At 37.1% G+C, this 21,123-nt stretch overlaps 1 protein-coding gene across 1 annotated transcript in view; it reads left to right on the top strand.

Moving 5' to 3' along the window:
• WDR43 (WD repeat domain 43) overlaps window positions 1-18,050 on the top strand; it is a 50,514-nt gene extending 32,464 nt beyond the window's left edge. Inside the window, exons 9-18 of the mRNA XM_082641826.1 lie at window positions 356-442; window positions 1,656-1,787; window positions 3,093-3,224; window positions 9,642-9,728; window positions 10,328-10,359; window positions 11,374-11,437; window positions 13,491-13,604; window positions 14,107-14,176; window positions 16,301-16,350; window positions 16,452-18,050. Coding sequence (XP_082497952.1) covers window positions 356-442; window positions 1,656-1,787; window positions 3,093-3,224; window positions 9,642-9,728; window positions 10,328-10,359; window positions 11,374-11,437; window positions 13,491-13,604; window positions 14,107-14,176; window positions 16,301-16,350; window positions 16,452-16,634 — 951 coding nt within the window. The 3' untranslated portion in view covers window positions 16,635-18,050. The remainder of the gene's footprint in view (window positions 1-355; window positions 443-1,655; window positions 1,788-3,092; window positions 3,225-9,641; window positions 9,729-10,327; window positions 10,360-11,373; window positions 11,438-13,490; window positions 13,605-14,106; window positions 14,177-16,300; window positions 16,351-16,451) is intronic.
• Window positions 18,051-21,123: the final 3,073 nt, after the last annotated feature.

The raw sequence follows: 21,123 nt of genomic DNA on the forward strand, positions 1-21,123 counted from the left end.
GTCTTTTTTAGGATAGATTATAAGGTGATGAGCTAATAATGTTTTCTTTAAAATCTGTTACATTTTAAATGTCAGTCTTTTAGAACTGTGTATGTGAAAGATTTGAGCAGTACATAACTGAAGAAAGTAAACACTATGCCTGGTATGTTCAGAGTTTACCCATTTTCCTCATATGGCATCAATCTGAATGGTGATCAGTCTGAGTGACCAGGAGTTTTCTGTGGAAGCCTATACGTTTTTGTATTTTTATAAAAATGCATTTCTTTTTCACTTTATTCTTACTCCCAATTACTTTGTTTGACACCTTTTTTTTTTCCCTTCCACCCCCTTTCCCTCTTTAAAATTCTATTCCCAGGCTTTAAATTCCAAAGAACCTCATATGTGTTTAGTAAGAGATATTTCAATCTGCTGGGCCCCAAAAGTAGAAACAGCTATAACAAAGGTGAGTGCATTGCATATTAGAAGTAAAGAAAAAAGATATTTGAGTGAATTGAATTGTTACATAATACTATGCTTAAACTCTTAATATCCTCTTTATGATCTTGTCTTAACAAATTTTGTGGGATTAAGTTTTAGATATTAAGACTGTAAAACTTTTTTCATTTCTGTGCTCTTGATTTGTTGAACGAATGAGTGAATAGGTGACTAGAAGTTGAAGACCTTGGTTTTATTTAATTCTTCCTCCTCCACCCCACCCCCAGTGCAGGATCACTGAGTAAATATCAATATCAAATTTATCAAATTATTTCATCAATTTCTATACTTAAAGGGGCAAAACTTTGTTGAGAGGAATGCTGTATTTCAGGGTGGAATAAAACCTAAATCCATGATGGGGCTGGAATTAAATACCAGATATAAGAACATTATTGTCATGCTTTATTTTAAATATAATGTGGCATCTACATGGAGACATCATGTGTTTGGCAGTCTAATGAAAAAAAGGAAAGCCAAGACATGCTATGATGACATTCATATGGTTTCGCTTCTGGCTGAGTTTCAGAGATGACACCTTTCTCTTGGCTGTCTGAGCATTTCTGGCAAAGATCAATTATTGGAGGTAGTCATAAAATGTACAGCTTCACTCTTTAACGCTTTATTTATTTATTTATTTATTTATGGTTTGGGTTTTCGTTGCTGCGCGTGGGCTTTCTCTAGTTATGTCGAGTGGGGGGCTACTCTTTGTTGCGGTGCGCGGGCTTCTCATTGCGGTGGCTTCCCTTGTTGCGGAGCACGGGCTTCAGTATTTGTGGCACGTGGGCTCAGTAGTTGTGGCTTGTGGGCTCTAGAGCTCAGGCTCAGTAGTTGTGGCACATGGGCTTAGTTTCTCTGCAGCATGTGGGATCTTCCCGGACCAGGGATCGAACCCCTGTCCCCTGAATTTTTAAGTCAGTGTGTCATTGTGTGATCTGTAGATTTTGTTTTTCTTGGTTCTTACTCTTACATGTTGCAGGCTTTAAAACCATGAATGTTCAGATTATACCTAAATGCCAGTATTCAATTAAAATATATCTTTAATTCATATCCTATTGAGTTAGCTACATTAAGTTTTTCAGTAGGAAAACCTTTTAAAAGCTGTTAGTTTTCTCATTGGGGATAAATCTTGCAAGGAGTAAGACAATTTCCTTTGTCACACCCCTACTATTCCTGTTTAACAGGTGAGAACACCACTGATGAATTCTGAAGCAAAAGTTCTGGTGCCTGGGATACCTGGTCATCATGCAGCTATCAAGCCTGCTCCTCCACAGACTGAGGAAATAGAGAGCAAGAGGAAATTAGGGGAAAAAGAGGTAATACATTCATTCTGACCATTTTTGAGTTTGAAATTCAAGATTACTTGGGAGATTCTAAGAATTATATTGGTTGGAGCCAAAGTTGAAACTTCAGAAAATGGAGAGGACAAAACTCTTATTAACTAAAGAGGGTGCTCTTCTGGCCATTTGTTCACTGTTAGCTGGATAAGGTAGATTAAGCCAGGACTTGCTGTGATGATTTTCATTGGGTTTCGCATGTTGCTGAGTTCCAGTGATGCCTTGTCTCTTGGCTGTCTGAGCATTCCTGGCTGGTTTAACGCTAGTTAGTCTTTAAAAGTGATCATCATTATAACCTCTTAAAGTGCTTATAAATTTCATTTTTTCTCAACTCTTAAAACCTTCTTGTGATTATTGTACTTGTCTGTGAAAAATCCTCTTTTTTGCCTTCCATTCACTTGTCACTCTTGTCTAAATAATCTAGAAGTTTAACTGTTTTATCATTAGAGAAAGAGTGTTTCTTTACCTGATTTTAAACGTCTTGCTTTATTGGGGGTGGGGGGTTGGGGAATAACATTGCTGTTCTTAAAAATTGTTTCTCAATAGCATGATACCTGATTTAAAAATAAGGTGCCAACTTCCTCTAGTTTGGCCTAGATCCTACCCTTTAATTTTTTCCTACCTTTTTAATGTTTTTCATAAAACATAACCCAAACAGGAGGCTTTACCAAAGCCTCTGTTTGCTTTGGTAGTAATAGAACATTCATATTTTGATTGAGCTACCAAGGGGCTGGCAGAACGTAGTTGTTAGATTTACTTGCATAAGGGATTAGTTATGTACAAGTGAGTTTTTATATAGCAAACAGAAAAATAGGAAGACATCTTATAAATTTTGGGGGGAACATAACTGTCTTTATGCTCTCTGGATAATATTTGTTAGCAAAAGATCTGAGGTTGATGGCAAGGGATAATTACAGAAGGGAAGGCTTTTGTGATTATAGGTCTTATCTTGTGCTTTAGTAATCAGTTGCCAGATCCTTGTCTTTTTTGAATCTTCATATAGAGGGGATTTTATGAATTACATTTTCAAATCACGGTTTTCAGTTGTTTTTTTCACTAGAGTCTGGAAACTTGGATTGCAGATATTACACTTGTCTACAACATTGGCTTTATGGTAATGAGATTCTGCTGGAATGAGGAAGAGCGTATTTGTGTTTTTCAGTGTTGAGGTGTGAATCAGTCAGTGGTTTTTGTCTTCGGAGACATAAGCACAAAGTAATTTGACCAAACTGCCTTAGGTGTTGCTGTCTCATATAACATTAACTGGTCATTTCTGTTCTGTAGGTTAGCATTGAAGAACGCCTGGGAGCACTGGATATAGATGCGAAAAAAGAAAAGGACACCCTTCCACAGACAAACAGTTTTCCAGTTCTTCTCACACAGGGTTTAGAAAGTAATGATTTTGAAATGCTAAATGTAAGTATATTACAGCAGTTTTTAAATGAATTAAGATGGTTAATTTTTCTTAGAAAGTGATTGACAGCACATTTACAGAGTGAATAGTCATGTTATGTAGCTGTCTTGAATTTAATGTTTTGTGAGTTTAGTCAAATATATATCACTTGGTGGCACTATACAGACAGTCACCAACCTACAAAGGGATTGTATTAAATTATTTTGAACCTGGAATGCATTTTCTCATAGAAATATTGTTGTGAATTGTTACTAGGTTCTTAGGCTTTAGTTCACAAAAGCCTTTATAAACATTGTGTAGCTGAATTATAATACTCAGCATTCTAGATCACAATTTATATTTTTTTCTGTAGGAAAATGCGTTCCTGAGTTTTTACTCTGGATTCCAGAAACTTATTTCCCCCTGGCCGTGAGAGGGGGCGGTGAGGTGGAACCTTGGCAATGGATAGGAGGTTTGGGGGAAAAATTCAAGAGGGTTGGGGGTATATAAAAGGGAGGCACTTAGGATTTCTGTGTTTGTAAGTTGGTGACTGCTTGTATGATGTTGCTTCATTTAGTCCTCTTAAATTCCAGAATTTGAAAGTGGTCTGTAGAGAAAATTTAAGTGTAAAAAATTGGACTTAAGCACTGCCTGATCAGATTAAAGCAGTTTGTATTTGCTAAGTGCATTTATTCCTAGTGACTGTTAGTGATATTATGGTGCCACTTAGTATAGATGTGACTTTAATATGCAACCTATGAATAAAGTCTCTCTGACTTGTATTTTGATCTAAATGGGAATATCTTATATTTGTGTTTAAGGGGATTTTGCAAAACAGGAGGGATTTTGCAAAACAGGAGGGGGGAACCAGGCATATCTAAAAACCTAAACTTACTTTTAAAATAGTTTGTGAGTGTATGTATTTTGGGAGGTCAATTTTAGTTTAACATGGCATAGAAACCTAGGTGAGGATTTGGTGAGAAATAAGCTATAGAAAACAATTGACAATGGTTTTTTTTGTTTTTTTTTGTTTTTTTTTAAATATAACTTACCTGCCATCATTGCTTACTTAACTGTGCTTTGAAAACTTCTTCAGTAGTACAAGTGAATCAGTTATTGTTTTGTTTCTAAGAAACATTTCAAAACATTTAATAGTACAGTGGGCCACCGTGAACCCATCACCCAGTTTCAAAAATTATCAGCACTAGCCAATCTATCTATTATTGTTTTATCTATTTGCTCACCCCCTACCCAGGTTATAGTGAAGCAAATTTCAGACCTATTATTTATTTCATCCACAAATATATCCCTGTCTAACTGTAACAATAGCAATTCCTTTAAAAAACATAATAACCACAATTCATTATCACACCTAAAAAGGTGAACAGTGATTCCTTAAAATCATCAAATATCCAGTTAGTATTTATCTCTCGCTGACTGTCTTGTAAAGTTTTTTTTCTTTGCTTTCTTCAAAACTGGATCCCAACGAAGTCCACACTATTTGGTGGATTTGCCTTTTCTGTCTTTTGAAATTTGGGGAAGTTAGGTTATTTGCTCTAAAGAGATTTCACATTCTGGATTTTGCCTCCTGCAAATCCATTTTACTGGGTCATTTAACCCAACAAGTATCATTTAATATAATTCTTGTCTATCATATTCCTGTACAATGGTAGTTGGATCTAGAAGCTTGAAGAGATTCAGATTAGAATCATCTGGCACTTCAGATGTGACAGTGTGTACTTCTGTCAGGTGTCATAGAGTTGTTGGGAGAGTAAAGGAAATGATGTTTGTGAAAGCACTTCTTAAATTGTAAAGAATTGTACGTGTAAGACCTTTCCATTATTAAGGATTTTGAGGTGATACGTTGTATTGTTTAAGTAGAAGTCAATAACCTTTAAAAAAAAAAGAAAGAAAGAAAAACTGGAATATAGGAGTATTCCCATACTGTATTACCTGGGATATCATGCATTCTAAAGAGAAAGAGGCAAGTAAAAAAAAAAATCAAACATTTTTTCCCTTGGAAAGTGTGTTCCTCATTTCCAAAGGTACCTTCTGAGGATATGTGAAATATAGTAGGAGGTCATTAAAAATAGGAATGAAAGGGGACTTCCCTAGTGGTCCAGTGGGTAAGACTCCGCACTCCCAATACAGGGGACCTGGATTCGATCCTTGGTCAGGGAACTAGATCCCACGTGCATGCTACAACTAAGGAGTCCGCATGCCGCAACTAAAAGATCCCGCAACTAAGACCCAGCGCAGCCAAAATAAATATTAAAAAAAAAAAAGAAAGAAGAAAGTGAGCAGTGTCAGGTATGCAACATAGGACCAAAGGTGAGGTTAAAAATCCCTATTGTAGAACACTTGACATTAAAGTTTATGGCTTTTTAGGAAAGTGGCAATTTGACCTAAAGAAATAGTCTATAGCTTATGCAAAAAAGATATGCTTAGTCATTTATGTAATTCATGGCACCCATAAGAGTTAGATATTTTAAAGTATTTTTAAATTTTTATTTAAATTAAGTATTTCTTAAAAGTTCCCATTTACAGTAGTACTAAAAAATGCCTAGGATAAATCTACAAAAGATGTTTCTACCTCTACATTGAAAATTACAAAAATTGGGAGAAATTAACCAAGACCTATGTTCATGGTTGGAAGATTCAATATTGTTAAGATGAGCAATTCCCCCCAAATTATTGTATGTATCCAATACATTCCCAATTAAATTCCGGCAGCTACTTTTTAGAAATTCAAAGGACATGAAATAACCAAAGTAATTATAAAATGAAGAGCAAAACTGGAGAACTTACCCTACCTGATTTCAAGAAAAAGCTGTAGTAATCAAGATAGTTTGGTATTAGTGAAAACATAAATATAGATTAAGGAACCAAAATAGTCCAGAAATAGACCACACGCAATTGGTTTTCAGTAAAGGTACTTCTAAGTTGAGTCAATTGGAAAAGCAAAGTCTTGTCAGCAGTTGCAGTTGAATCAGTTGAATATCTATATGGAAAAAAATGCATCTCAACTCTTTCCTCACATCTTACACAGAAGTCTACACAAAAATAGGTCACAGACATAAATGTATAAACCAACCCTCAAAACTTCTAGAAGAAAATAGGAGAAAATGTTACGCAGATTTGCATGGAAAAAGCCTTCTTAGGTTCATCACAAAAAGCATGAAACACTTAAAGAAAAATTGGTCATTTGGATTTAATAAAAATTAAAAACTTTTCTCTTGAAATGACACTGTTAGGAGAATGAAAAGGCAGGCCACAGGCTGGGGAAAAAAAACAACTTATATATCAAAGGATTTATATCCAGAATTGATAAAGAACTCTTAACTCAGTAGTGAGACTCAACTCAAATAAAAAACAATTGGTAAATGCGTGAACACATATTTCATAAAAGAATTCCAGTGGCCAGTGAATGCATGTAAAGGTATTATACATCATCAATCATCACAAATGCAAATTAAAACCACAGTGAGATAACACTACATACCCATTATAGATTGATTAAGACAGTAACATCTATTGGGGAGGATGTGGAGTAACTGGAACTCTCATATCTTGCTGGGGGGAATGTAAAATGGTACGCCTACTTTGGAGAACAGTTTGGCCATTTCTTAAAAGTGAAGGACACATCTACCATAAGATCCTGCTATTCTACTCTTAGGTGTTTACCAAGAGAATTGAAAACAAATGTTCATACAAAGACTTGTACACTAATGGTCATGGCAGCCTTATTTTTAATAGCCCCAAACTGGAAAGAACCCTGAACACGTGAAGGGATAAATTGTTATCTAGCAATGTAAAGAATGTATATTGCTTCATCAACAACATGAATGAATCTCAAACTTATGCTGTGAGAAGGAAGCCAGACAAAAAAGTACATACAGTTTGATTTCATTTATAGAAAAATTCTAGAAAATGCAAACCAACATGTAGTTCAGTGGTTGCCTGAGGACGGTGGGGTGGAAGGGAAGGATAGAATGTAAAGGGTCCAAGGAGACTTGAGGGTGATAGAATGTTTATTATAGTGTTTGTTTGTTTTGTTTTTTTTTGTTTTGTTTTTGCGGTACATGGGCCTCTCACTGTTGTGGCCTCTCCCGTCGCGGAGCACAGGCTCCGGACGCTCAGGCTCAGCGGCCATGGCTCACGGGCCCAGCTGCTCCGCGGCCTGTGGGATCTTCCCAGACCGGGGCACGAACCTGTGTCCCCTGCATCGGCAGGCGGACTCTCAACCACTGCGCCACCAGGGAAGCCCTATAGTGTTTGTTTCATGGGTAAATATGTATGTCAAACTGATCAAATAGTACACTTTAAATGTGCACTGTTATGTTTCAGTTATAATACAGTAAATTTTTTTTTTAAAAATCCCATCCTCAGTATCATCTTCTTGCTACTTGTAGCTATGGTTTATAGTCTTGGCAGAAGTTAATAATGCTAACTCCTCTATTCATTATCATTTTGCTTGGTTTGGGATAACTTTTTTTTTTGCGTATTTTTAATTTGAAAATTGTTATCATAGAACCTCTATCTTTAGTGAGCATAAGGATTATCTGAGAGCTTGTTAAATTTTTCTGTCCTGCAGTTTGGAATAACTTCTAAATAGCTAGGCCATACATACCATTATTTGCCTATGACAGTTCTGGTTTACACCTCTTAACTTGGTGTAATTACTAATAGTGACTTCTTTCATTCACAGAAGTGTCCCAGTTTGTACAACAAATTATCTGATCACTTAACATTTAGAGCCCTAGAGGATTTCACAAACCACGTATTTTTCAAATCTTCAGCCCTACATTATGTTTCTTAAACAAGCTTTTGGTATAAATAATGTGCAGCAGCAAGTTCAAGATTGTATTCCTTGACCTAGAGTGCTACTATTCTACTTGGCCATTTAAGACAGTGAAGCCTGGTAGTTTGGTGAACATGCTGTGAAAATTGAGTACCTTAACAAAAAGAGATGCAGACATAGAAAACGGACGTGTGGACACGGGGGGAAGGGGGAGTGGGATTGACATATACCCACTACCATGTGTAAAATTGATAGTGGGAACCTGCTGTATAGCACAGGGAGCTCAGCTCAGTGCTCTGTGATGACCTAGAGGGGTGGGAGGGAGGTCAAAGACGGAGGGAATATATGTATACATATAGCTGATTCACTTCCCTTGTACAGCAGAAACTAACACAACACTATAAAGCAACTGTACTTCATTTTTAAAAAAAGTATTTGTAGACTAGTTCAGACAATGTTCCCTGTAACTTTTACATCGTTGGAACTTTGTGATAACTGATTTATAACAAAGACTTATCGAGGGATGTTTAGTATCATCAGACACCTTGTGAATTATTGTTTAAGTCCTCAACATACTTTGCTTTGAATCTTGTGTTCTGATTATTTGAAAATGACAGTATTAGGACAGTCCATCCGTCAGTTCCCCAGTGATTATGTATAAAAATACATAATCTTTCTTTTGCATAATAAACTTTGTAATTATGTCAGTGATAGTTTTTAAATAGTACTTGATGATAGATTTAAGAAGGGTTTGGTGTAAAGATATTTTTACAAGCAAATAAAATCCATAGGGAATTTTGAAAGGGTATGTTAAGACCATTTAAAGTAGGTTGAAAATGAACTTTCCATGTTTTTGCCCTGTAATACCTCTACTGTTCATATCCTGAACATGATCTTTATAGCAACAACAGCCAAAACATAGCATGTACCAACCATTAGGGAAGTTCCTCTAGTAGTAAACCCTTTTGAAAGATAAATATTTAAAAGTACTAAAGAGGAAGGGGGTATCTGGATTTGGAAACCTGAAAGGACTCATTTCCCACCCTCTCCTATAGATGAAGCATCTGGGTGGGGTTTTGAGAAATAGAAAGGCCTGCCAGAATTTGGACTAATCTGCTCTATCTCCTTTTCTATCCATACAATGTGGGGTGGCGACTGTGTTTCACCCTTAAAGTTTTTGACTCAAGCACTCATTATATGATCTTTTGATTGGCTTAAAATTTTGTCAAAAACATTCAAAAGGTATGTTTCCTAGTAAGTGATTTTAGTGTGTTTTGCTCATTCTTGTGTTGATATGACAAGAGTCATAAAACAAAGGTTTGAGAACTTCTCTAAAGTGGTGTATATACCTGTATTTAAATGTCTAGAGGTGTTCTTTTCTGTTTTATATCAAAAATTAGCTTATAAGAATTTAGAATTTGTGGAGCAGAAACTGGTTTAATAGAGTAAATGTCCTGATACTTGAAGACTGTACTTGTCTGATAGCCATAAGACATAATATAACATTCTCCATTTAGTCCCAACCTTTATTTGCTACAGTTCAGTATTGCTTGGTTTTTAAGATGATTTTTAGTGACAGTATTCCCTGTAGTGTCCTTAGTTTCTGAGTATGCTTATTTACATTTGTTTTTTCTCGCAGAAAGTACTTCAAACTAGGAACTTAAACCTAATAAAGAGAACTGTACTAAGGATGCCCCTGCATGCTGTCATTCCGTTGTTGCAAGAGGTAACTGAGTACGCTTCTCATTTTAAGGTCCTAATGCTATGACTCAAAGACAAAATCCAGTATTCAGAGAAATGGATTTGCAGTATGTAAGCAACCAGGGTATTTAGAGTCGATGATAGATGATCACTAGATCTACTCAGACAAAATTTGCCTAACCTAGATTTTTTTCTATGTATTTAAAAAAATGAGATATAATTTACATACCTTTAGGGTGTACAGTTCAGTGTTTTATAATATATTACAGATTGTGCAATTGCCACATCAAAAAGAAATCCTGTACCCATTAATCACTCCCCCTTTGTCCTTACCCCCCAGTTTCTGGCAACCACTAATCTATTTTCTGTCTTTGTGTCTGTTCTGGACATTCATTCATATAAATCCTAGCCTAGATTTTTATCAGATAATTATTTTTATTTGGGGAATGTATTCCTAGATTATGTTAAATTGGTTGAACATTTAGGAGTTAGGAAATTTAAGAATAATGATTTCCTAATACAGTCATTCTTTTCCTTTGTTCTTATGGATGTGTTATCATGGGAATTCATGGAGATTGGCTGCCTCTGAAGTACTGTTGCTAATACTGTTTTTCTCCTCCTCAGCTTACAAAGAGATTACAAGGACATCCTAATAGGTAAGATGTTTAGGCGACTTAAATTGCTTTGATTTTATAAATATTTTAAATGTGATTGTTTAAAAACAGCAGTGTCTGGCAGCATGAGATTACATAGTAGGTAGCCTCCAATTCTAACTAATAAAACTCAAAAGTGTCAGATATTGCTCTCTGCACTTGTTTTAAATTGAATGATTCTTATTTCTCAGATTGTATTATAGTTTTTCCCTTCCTTCAGAAAATTTGAGGTTTTTCAGCTTTATTATATCAGGTCATTTAATGGATTGGTCTTATTTAATAATTTAGGCCTAATCACGATGTGTAAAACTGGTCATTTGTAGAACTTGCTCAGCCTCTGGTAGTTGCTTAAGACACTACAAGGAAAGATTTTATATAACTAAATTTTGTGGGTCTTTTTTGCTAATTTGATGATTAAATATTTATATAGGGTGTTGATATCTCAAAGATCTCAGTTTGTACTATAGTATTATCAGAGTCTATAATACAGTTTTTCTTTTCTAAATTTTTTTTCGTGATAGGCTCCATTAGCCTTTGGAGCTCACAGAGGAAATCTAAAGATTTCATTAATCAGGCCCGGCTTACATTTTTGGTCTATATTTGTCTTTTAATGTTGGTGTGGAAATCTTTTGCTGTTTTGTACCTGATGATGAGCAGATGATGGGCTCAGATATGAGTATAAAATGCAAAGTCAGCTGAGCTAAAATGCAAAGTCAGCTGAGCCCAGTTTACTGCCTTGGTATCAGCTAATTACAAAGTAAAGCATAGGTTTCATATCTGGAATTGAATTATTTTAGAGGAAGGGATTTTTGTCCTGTTATCTACTCCATCCTACTACCCCCTCCCTTCCTCAAAAGATGAGTATATTACACAGACCTCAAATAGACCCAGTGAAAGAATGAACGACTGTCATATTCACAGTGGTTTATTTATTAGAGCCATTTTCTAGATCTTTATAACTCTGTTGTATTTAATTTTGAATTTGTGAATATTAGTTGATTTGTTTTTTTTTTTCAGTGCTGTTATAATGGTTCAGTGGCTAAAATGTGTGTTAACGATCCATGCATCCTACTTATCCACAGTAAGTCTTTTCAGCTGTAGTTGCTGAACAGTTTGGCTTTGGTAAGGATTATCGACTGATGGCTTAAAACCATTTTCTCTCCATCTACCCTTTAACCATCAGCTGCTGCTTTTAAAGAATTTGTTTTTTCCCCAGGTGCAATGTCATGTTGTCATCATTGTTACCTTTTATAAACTGGCCCTTTTTTGGCCCAGATTTTTAAAGTAATTATATATTCTGTAGAGAAGCTTGAAAAATACAGAAAGGAGAAAAGTTACATACTAGCCTTCAGGTGTTTTTCTATATACATAACCTGTTTAGCAAAATTACCTTTACATTGTATGTATCTCTCCCATCCTCTTCTAAAAGCTTAGTAGCTTTTTAAAGTTTATATCTATGCTAACATGTCTATATTACCTTGTGATAAAAATGAAATGAATATCTTAATACCTGACGTTTTGCTGGGGCTACTGTCAGCCTTTGATTACCTATACAGAGGGAAGGGAGGGAGCATAGAATCATAAAGCAACACCAAAAAAAACCCCAGTTTTATATGTCACAATATGAGCTGGGTTATTGCCACATCATCAATTTAATTATAGTTTAAGCTAGAAATAAAATTATGCAGTTGACTCGTTCTTTTATTTGGTTATCTAGGACCTTACAATAGGTTTTCTTGAAAGATTTTAGTGGATAGTTGAACATTTTTAATTACTCCTTAAACTATAGCTGTTCCCTTCTTAACAGTTTCATCCAATTCTTGCCTGATCACTGTCCCTGTTCTGTGTCTCAGGATCCTTTTCCTTCAGTAGTTTGAGATAGGAAAAACTATTGGTTAACCTGTTTTGAGTTCGGCAGTTCGTTCTTTGTATGTCTGTGGAGATCTCTGTCAGGATGTTAAAATGCGGGGAAGAGATAGGAAACAGTAAGAATGCATATTGGGTTTCCCTGCTTACAGAAATCTTGGGAGTTGGATTGGGGGCAGTGTCTGAGTGGCGTGGTGATGGGCATGGAAAGATTACCACAAGCATAGGATGACGGTCATTTTGTGACCTCAGTGAATTGCTTAGAAGCAAAAAGAGCCCTAGGAGGACTTGTAGTGAAATCCCTTCTGGAATCAACCCCTAAGTTATAACTACTGGAGTAGTAGTCGTATAACATTCTAGGTCAGGGCAAAATAGACCATGGAAGTATGGTACAGGGTGGACTCCAGCCTAAAACAGTTTTCTCTCCTCAGAAAACAGTGCTTTCCCCCCACCTTTCCTTCATTTCTTCCTTCCTTGTCAGATATCTTTAAGTACCTTCTCTAAGTCAAGGACTGTGCTAGGCATGGGGGCTTTAGTAATGTACAGACGCTCTCAGTTTTACTGTTTAAAGTTTAACATTTGAATGAAACACTCTTATTTACTCTCGTGTCAGAGATAGGAGGGCAAGTAAAGGCTAACTAAAGGGCAAAGAGTGGGGTCCCTTTTTCTGAAGCTCTGGAGGGACAAAGAAAATAATTTCCTGCTTTAATTTCTGAAGTATAACTCAGAGGGTTAATTAACAGGAAGTATGTTTGAAATACCGTAAGGTCAGCTTTGTATTCTGTCACTTTGTCCTGCTGGTCTCTGGAAGCTGTGAAAAGCTTCCTCTAGCTGCTGGGACCTAATGGAGGTAGATAGTGTGATATCATCAGAGAGGAAGTTTCAGAGTGAAGCCCCTTTTCCCCCAGAGGCATGTGCTTGGGGTTACTCTTTAGTTAGTGTCTCCTTTATATTGATGTTCTCTGAAATAATATGATCAACACAAAGAAGTCCCACCCTGCAGTTGGTCTCTCCTTGCAGTTTCTCCTTCTGACCTTGCATGATTATTTTTTTTTAATGTATTATTTTTTTGCTGTTAGGACAGTAAAGGCCTCTGAAAATTTGAGATGTTGCTGGGCTGTGTAACAAGCAGCCACTGCCACTGGAAGTGCAGGCATTTGCTGGGGGCTGAGTACTCAGGCATATCTGAGCATGATTTATAGATTTGTTATCCATGTTTTATTATAATAGTATCAAAGTATCAGTTTTTTGTTGCTGTTGTTCCTTAGTTGCCTGACCTGGTACCCCAGCTGGGGACACTGTACCAGTTAATGGAAAGCAGAGTAAAAACTTTTCAGAAACTCTCCCACCTTCACGGAAAGCTCATCCTTCTAATCACACAGGTGAGTAAATCAGATTGTTTTGTGCTAAACTTTTGAATGTGATAAGAATGGAGAGAGGAATAAGGGTTGTTTACCTGAATGTTGAAAGCACCCTGTTTCAGCAGAAAATTGGTGAATCAGGACCTAGGCTTTGACTAGGAAATGTTACGTATTTGACAGTAAGTAAACTTAGTTCTGCCAGTGGCAGCTTTAACTCGGAGGTTCTCACCGTCATATTTCAGGTGTTAATACAGTTAGAGTGGTTGTGGTGCTATGAACGAGTCACGGTATTTCTACAGCTTTTTGTCGCAGAAAGAAATTGGATTACCTTAGAAGTATTTTCAGCTTTTACGGAGTAATTCTTTCTTGTATTGGACGAATATGCCTTTTGCCCTGTATTTGATCTACATCGTATTAAGGTCATCCATTATAGTGGTTGAGGATGAGTTTACTGTTGGGAAAGGTTGTGATACTTGAGATAAACTTACACTCTACTTCACAATAGCACTTGATTATCTTTCAGGTTACAGCATCAGAAAAAACGAAGGGACCGACTTGTCCTGCACAGAAGGCAAAGTTGGTGTATGAAGAAGGTAAAGCCTGGGGCATAGGCTAAACATTTAGTTTTTCACATTGACTCAGTTCTGTGACTTTGTAAAAACGTCAGTGTGAGAAGATCATGCTTTGACACACACCTTCCCTAATAAAACGGGCAAGCTTGTGGCAAAACTGGCAAAAATGTGATCAAATAAAAAAAAGTGAAGGCACAAATATAATACAGAAACAAAAAAGGGCATTAGGTATGGAAGAGATTTGAAGAACACTATGAACAAACTATGCCAATACAAAAAACCTAGATGGTGTAGGTAATTTCTTGGGAAACTTTAATGACCAAAATTGACTTAAAAATAAAAAGAAATAGAAACCTAGAACAAGCTAATAGCTTTAAGTTGATTTAATCTAAACCTTTCCCCGTAGGGTACCAGACACAGGTTTTGTAAGTGACTTTTATCAATCTTTAAGGAACAAGTCATTTTTGTCACGTACAATTTAGACATTTTATGAGTCAAAACCGGACAAGTATAGTCAAGAAAATAACATCTCAGGCCATCCTCAAATATCCTAAGTAGCAGATTGATTACAGAAGTGCTTAAGTAAAATAATATGTCATTACCAAGTAGAATTTATTTAAAGATTGTAAGATGATTTAGCATCAAGAAGTCTGTTAATGTAGTTATTACCATGTTAACAGGTTATCATGAACACTGTCTTTTATTTTAATAGATATAGAAAAATAATTCAATGAAATTCCATCTTTGTACATCTCATTATTTGATAATCTAGTCACACCATTGAAATATTCAGATAAGCAAGTTTACTGTATACCAAGATCTAGCAAAAAGGAATCGGTAGCATTATTATGTCCCAATAATGTATTGTATGTCCATAAAGTCCCGGTTAGAAATGTCTTAGGAAAAAAGATCTCATTCACAGCAGCAACCAAAACTATGAAGTACCTAGAAATACCTCTAAAAAAATGAAACAAAACCTTTATAGAGAAAACTATAAAATATAACTGAAGAACATAAAAGCATTCCTGAATTAATTATACTTTTTGTGATTGTTTTCCCCCTGGTTTTATTGAGATATAATTGACATATAACATTGTGCTCGTTTTAGGGGGGTACAACATAATGATCCTATGTGTATATATTGTGAAATGATCATCACAATGTTTAGTTAACATCCATCACCACACGGTTATAAATCTTTTGTTCCTGTGATGAGAGCTTTTAAGATTGACTCTTAGCAGCTCTCAAATAAACGTTACAGTATTGGTAACTGTGGTCACCATGGTGTGCATTATCTACCCAGGGCTGACCTACCTTATAATTGGAAGTTTGTGTCTTTTGACCTTCACCCATTTCCTCCACCCCTATCTGACACCTCTGGCAACCACCAGTCTGTTCCCTGTATTCTATATGTGAGTGAGATCATACAGTATTTACCTTTTTCTATCTGACTTATTTCACTTAGCACAAGGCCATCAAGGTCCATCCATGTTGTTGCAAAGGACAGGAGTTCCTATTACTGCATGGCTGAATAATAATACATTTTGTGTGTGTGTGTGTGTGTGTATCACATTTTCTTTATCCATTCTTCCATCAATGGACATTTGGGTGGTTTCCCTGTCCTGACTATTGTAAATAATGCTGCAGCGAACATGGGAGTGCAGTTATATCTGAGATCCTGATTTCGTTTCCTTTGGTATATATTTAGAAGTGGACTTGGTGGATCATATGGCAATTCTATTTTTAATTTCTTGGGGAGTCTTCATACTGTTTTCCATGGTGGCTGAACCAGTTTACATTCCCATCAGCAGTGCACAGGGGTTCCTTTTCTCCACATCCTCGGCTTAGTTTTTTTTTTTTTTAATTATTTTTTTAATTGAAGTATAGTTAACGTACAATGACTTAGTGTTTTAGATGGGATTTTGTTAGGGTTTTGATACTTTGTCCTGCTCAATGAGATCTTGATGGAGAAGTATAATACATGTACTTTTATGCAGATAAGAATATAAACAATGTTCCTTCTTAGATGGATGATAGCTGAATATATTTCTAAAAATAAATTCAGGAATCTGATTCTGTTTAGCTTTCTGGGCTATGTCCTCTGCTTTGATCACAAAATTAAAGCTTGTTTCCCCCTCCTTACAGAATCTTCTGAAGAGGAGTCTGATGATGAAATAGCAGAGAAGGATTCTGATGTGAGTAATTTGTTTCCTGGTACATAAATCTGCCTTATATCTTTGTACCCTGTAAGAACGAGGCCTTCATTCATGCTTTCCTTGCTTAATATTTCTACCAGGATAATTGGGATGAAGATGAGGAAGAGAAAGGAGGTGAAAAAGATGAGGATGTTGATGAAGAAGAAGAAGAGGATGCTGAAGAAAAAGATGAAGAAAATGGTGAGGACAGAGATGTGGCGAGTGAAAAGGAATTAAATGGAGATTCTGATTTAGATCCTGAAAATGAAAGTGAAGAAGAATGAACAGAGAAGAACAAGTCAAATGAACTATGTAAACTGGCTCACCTTACCCACTGCTGCCGAGTTCTCCTATGGAGGGTTGTCTCTGTGACAGATGCCAAGGACCGCTGCACATTTCCAAATTCCTAATGGTGGCTCCCATGCCACTTTGCTGTCTTGAGCACCCCAGACTTAACTGTGTAAATAAGAGTTTCATTCAAATGTTAATAAACTTTACACAGCAAATAGATACATTTTCTGCAGTGTACTGACATGAGTGTCCAATATATGGTATATTTTTATAATGTAATATCCCGATATGATTGATTATGCCAAGAATTGATGTAAGTGAACATAAAGACATTTCCCATGTAAGGGTTCAAGAACTGGACTTTTGTGAAGGAGTCAGCTCTTATCTCAGGTTGGTATCTTTCATCACATCCTGGTATGAAGCAGCACTAGTGAAAAAATTTTAATTTGGTACATTTTCATAAAATATGAAGGGATAAACTAAAAACTGGAGTAAAAATGATTGTGACTAAAAAAAATAAAATCACCAGTATCCCTAGCTTCTCTATTGACTGTGGTAATCTGATTTGAGTCAGATTGAATATTTGGAGTGCTTCCCCAAAAACAACCACTTATTTTTTAAGCTGTCATGTGAAGTATTTTTTTAAAACACAGAAAAATTATGATAATTAAAAAACTAAAGAATTAGCCATATTAAGGATTTTTCTTGACTGCAAGTTGCCTGTAAAGAATCATCAGTGTATAGATTTAGAAGTGCTCATTACCTGCAACTTTTTAAAAGATTCAGTTACAGCTGCTTTTGAAGAGGTTTTCATTTTTATTTAAATTACTAATGGATCAAAGAACAGTTGTTTATTTTTCCTCTTTGGTTTTAGATATTAATGATAACCTTGGAATTTTTTTCCAAAGAAAATATTTTTATAATTCCGTAATTTAATGTGTTCCTTTTCATTACCCACTCTTGGCAGTGTTAGGGTATGTTTACCTTAAAATAAATCTGACTCAAGATTTTTTATGTATGTATAAAGAAGTATTTTGGTGTGCTACAAAAGCCTTTTCAAATTATCAGTAATTTTTTGTTTTGTTTTTAAAGAATGAGCCAGTATTTGCTTAGTGCTCTCTAGGGAACATGCAGATGGAAGCTCAACTCTAAGAAAGGGCTGGGGAGATGGGTTTATTTTTCCCACCTGTGAATATGTAAAACATAAAACCATTATCTCCGAGGGACTTATGATATCGGTGGCAGACAGATTTCTGTGCTCAACTAATAGAGCTGGAGCCATATAGAGCATCTTGGGAAAGTTAGAGTCAGCTACTGGTGTAATGTATAGTTATATTTGTCTATAAATGGAGCTGTTTATGGCAATTTAATACCATTCTCTTTGTAAAGTGAATAAATATTCATCTTTACCCAGTGCTTGTCTTGTGGTATATGTAGGGGAACACAGCCACAGGTTTGTGCTTGTGGTGTGAAGGTTTTAAAAAAATCATCTTACTCCACTAGCATTAATGGGTAAATGTTTTCAAGGCTTTTTGGATAATCTAGCATTTGTAACAAAGTGAAGGAACCAAGAACTTTGTTAGGAGCTAGTGGTTGTTTCTTGACCCGCCTGGCAGGGCCGCGCTCCCACCACCTGAGGTTGCTGTGGCAGTCACAAGGGTGCATGTGCCCATGGCTCAGGCCGTGTCCTGTGGCCTGGGTCAGAATTACCCTGCACCTGGCTCTACCTAGAGAACGGTAGTATTTGCTTACTGTTTCTTGTTTTAGACAAATCCAGAGTTAAATTACAAACTTGTTACAAAGACTTTTCTAGTTTCAGGGTATTCAACTCCTAATCCAGACAACAAAGTTTTGAGTATGTGGTGGTGTCTTTTTTTGAGGTTAATTTTTCTTCCTAGTTTTTTTATTTTTAATAATTAACCCTCTGTTCATGATCAAATCAAGGATCATATATTTGGTTGTCATTGCTTTGTTAATCCAGAATATTCCCCATTCCCCCTTGTATGTGTGTTTCATGATTTTGATATTTAAGTAAGCCAACATAAATTAAGCTGTGTTACAGAATGTCCTACAGTCCAGGTTTGTTGGATTGCTTCCTTATGATTAGATTCTCATTTTAATGTTTTTGGCAAGAATACTAAATAGGTGGCGATATTTGAGGTTAATTTGTAAAAGTAAATTCTTTTTGGGCATAGATGAGTATATTAGTATGTTTTGATGTAAGTAGATATTGAGGCTTCAGGTTTGGGATTTTTGAAGCCTTAGTGCAGAGGTATGTTTGAGGGTCAGAAATGGGATCTAGGGACTTCCCTGGTGGTACAGTGGTAAAGAGTCCACCTTCCAATGCAGAGGACGCAAGTTTGATCCCGTGTCCGGGAACTAGGTTCCCATAAGCTGTGGGGCCACTGAGCCAATGTGTCACAACTACTGAGCTTGTGCTCCTCAACTAGAGAGCCTGCATGCTTCAAACTACAGAGCCCACGCACCCTGGAGCCTGTGCGCCACAACTAGAAAAGAAAACCTGCGCACAGCAATGAAGAGCCTGCATGACGCAACGAAAGATCCTGCATGCTGCAACCAAGACCCCATGCAGCCAAAATAAATAAATAAAAAGAAATGAAAAAAAAAGGGATCTAGGTAGTGAGATAATTTGGGTACATTGATGTTATATATGTAAGGCTGTTAAAATTTTTGTGGAGGTAAATTCTCAATGTCCATTGATGTAACATTTATTGATTGCCTACTCTCAGGGATTAGTCAGTTGCTTGGTACATATACATCACTGAGTAACAGTGAATGACAGTGAATAACTGATTAATAAGGAGCTGACATTCTATCAGAAGTAGGCAATAAGCTGTACAAGGTATAAGGAGTAAATGAATTCTGTATAGTATGTTAGAAGATGGTGACTTCCGGGGGTAAAAGAGTAAGGGTGTTGGGATTAGGGAGTGTAGTTGCAGAATTAAATATGTGATCAGGGTAGGGCTTATTGAGAAGATGAGATTTGAGCATAGACTAGGCGGAGGTGAAGAAGTTAGCTAAGTGGGTATCTGTGGAAGAGTGTTCTAGGCAGAGGAAATGGCATGAGCAGAGGCCAGCACTTGTGTGATGTGTTGAAACCATGAGAGGAGACGAGTGTGACTGGAACGGAGTGAGAGGTAATGGGGACTTAGGCCCGGGTGGTAGTAATGGACTTGGTGATAGTTGGTTAGTTTCGGGGATTGTTTCTAGTTTAGAGCAAGCTGGGTTTCCGAGAGGTGTGAGGAAAAGGGGGGAGTCGGGTATGACTTGCTGGAGCACCAGGATGAAGCTGTGGGTGGAGCAGCTTTGGGGAGGGAGATCAGGAATTGGATTGCGGACATACTAAGTTACAGATACCTGTTAGGAATGCAAGTCCATACCCAGTTGATTGGAGGGGCGAGTTTGGATGGAGGGTCAGTAAAGCCACAAGATTGGGTGAGCTTCTCCAGGGAGTGACTGTGCATAGGAAGAGCACCCAGCGTCGGAGGAGAGGAGAAACCCCAACGGACACGAAGGGGGAAGGTGAGGTAGGGGAAATGGAGGTTTACTTACTCTACCATCTTCTTTTTTTTTTTCTTTCTTTTTTCTTTTTTTTTTGCGTTACACGGGCTTCTCACTGTTGTGGCCTCTCCCATCATGGAGCACAGGCTCCGGACGCGCAGGCCCAGCGGCCATGGCTCACGGGCCCAGCCGCTCCGCGGCCTGGGGGTATCTTCCCGGACCGGGGCACGAGCCCATGTCCCCCGCACCGGTAGGCGGACTCCCAACCACGGCGCCGCCAGGGAGGCCCCACCATTTTCTTTTAATTCTCGACATCCTTCAGCTGTAGTTTCTTTCAGCTGTAATTGGTATTACTGATGGATCCTTCCAGGCAGCGATGGCTTTTGTGATGCCCTTCATGGGACTGCTTGTTGGTCCTTTCTTGGAAGGCTACTCAGGCATAAAATTTGTTCTCTTAATGCAGTAGTGTTGTGGTGCCTTTGTGGCACCTAGGCACTGTCCCTCATCATGTGTCCAAGCTGTACACTGGATCACAAAGCCGGCGCAGCGAGAGACCACAGCGGTGTAAACGGACGAGCAGGCATCATTCGAACAGGAACACAGTAAGGAAGAAAGCAGAGGGTAGGTGGCGCTCTCTCTTTTGTACAGTGCTGGCTGACTTGGTGTGAGAAAATGGAATTGTACTTGTCAGCACTATAATGGATATTCATATACGTGTGGGTAATTTTATGAAAATAGTTCTGAGAACAGGGTGATTATAAATCGCACTTTAGCAGGTGACGGGTGTCAAATGGAAAATCCAAAAGTTGAAAGTTACCACTTGAAAATTACCTGGCATATTCTTTCCAGGTAATAGTGGCTTAAAGACCAAGGAAATATTATTCTTTTTGGACACTAAAGTTTAAAAAGGATTTCCTAATGGAAATAAGTATGTAGGAAAACATGTTGTTACAGCCTTGG

The sequence above is a fragment of the Mesoplodon mirus genome, assembly GCF_964341445.2.
Source record: "Mesoplodon mirus genome assembly, chromosome: 14".
NCBI classification, from domain to species: Eukaryota; Metazoa; Chordata; class Mammalia; order Artiodactyla; family Ziphiidae; genus Mesoplodon; species Mesoplodon mirus.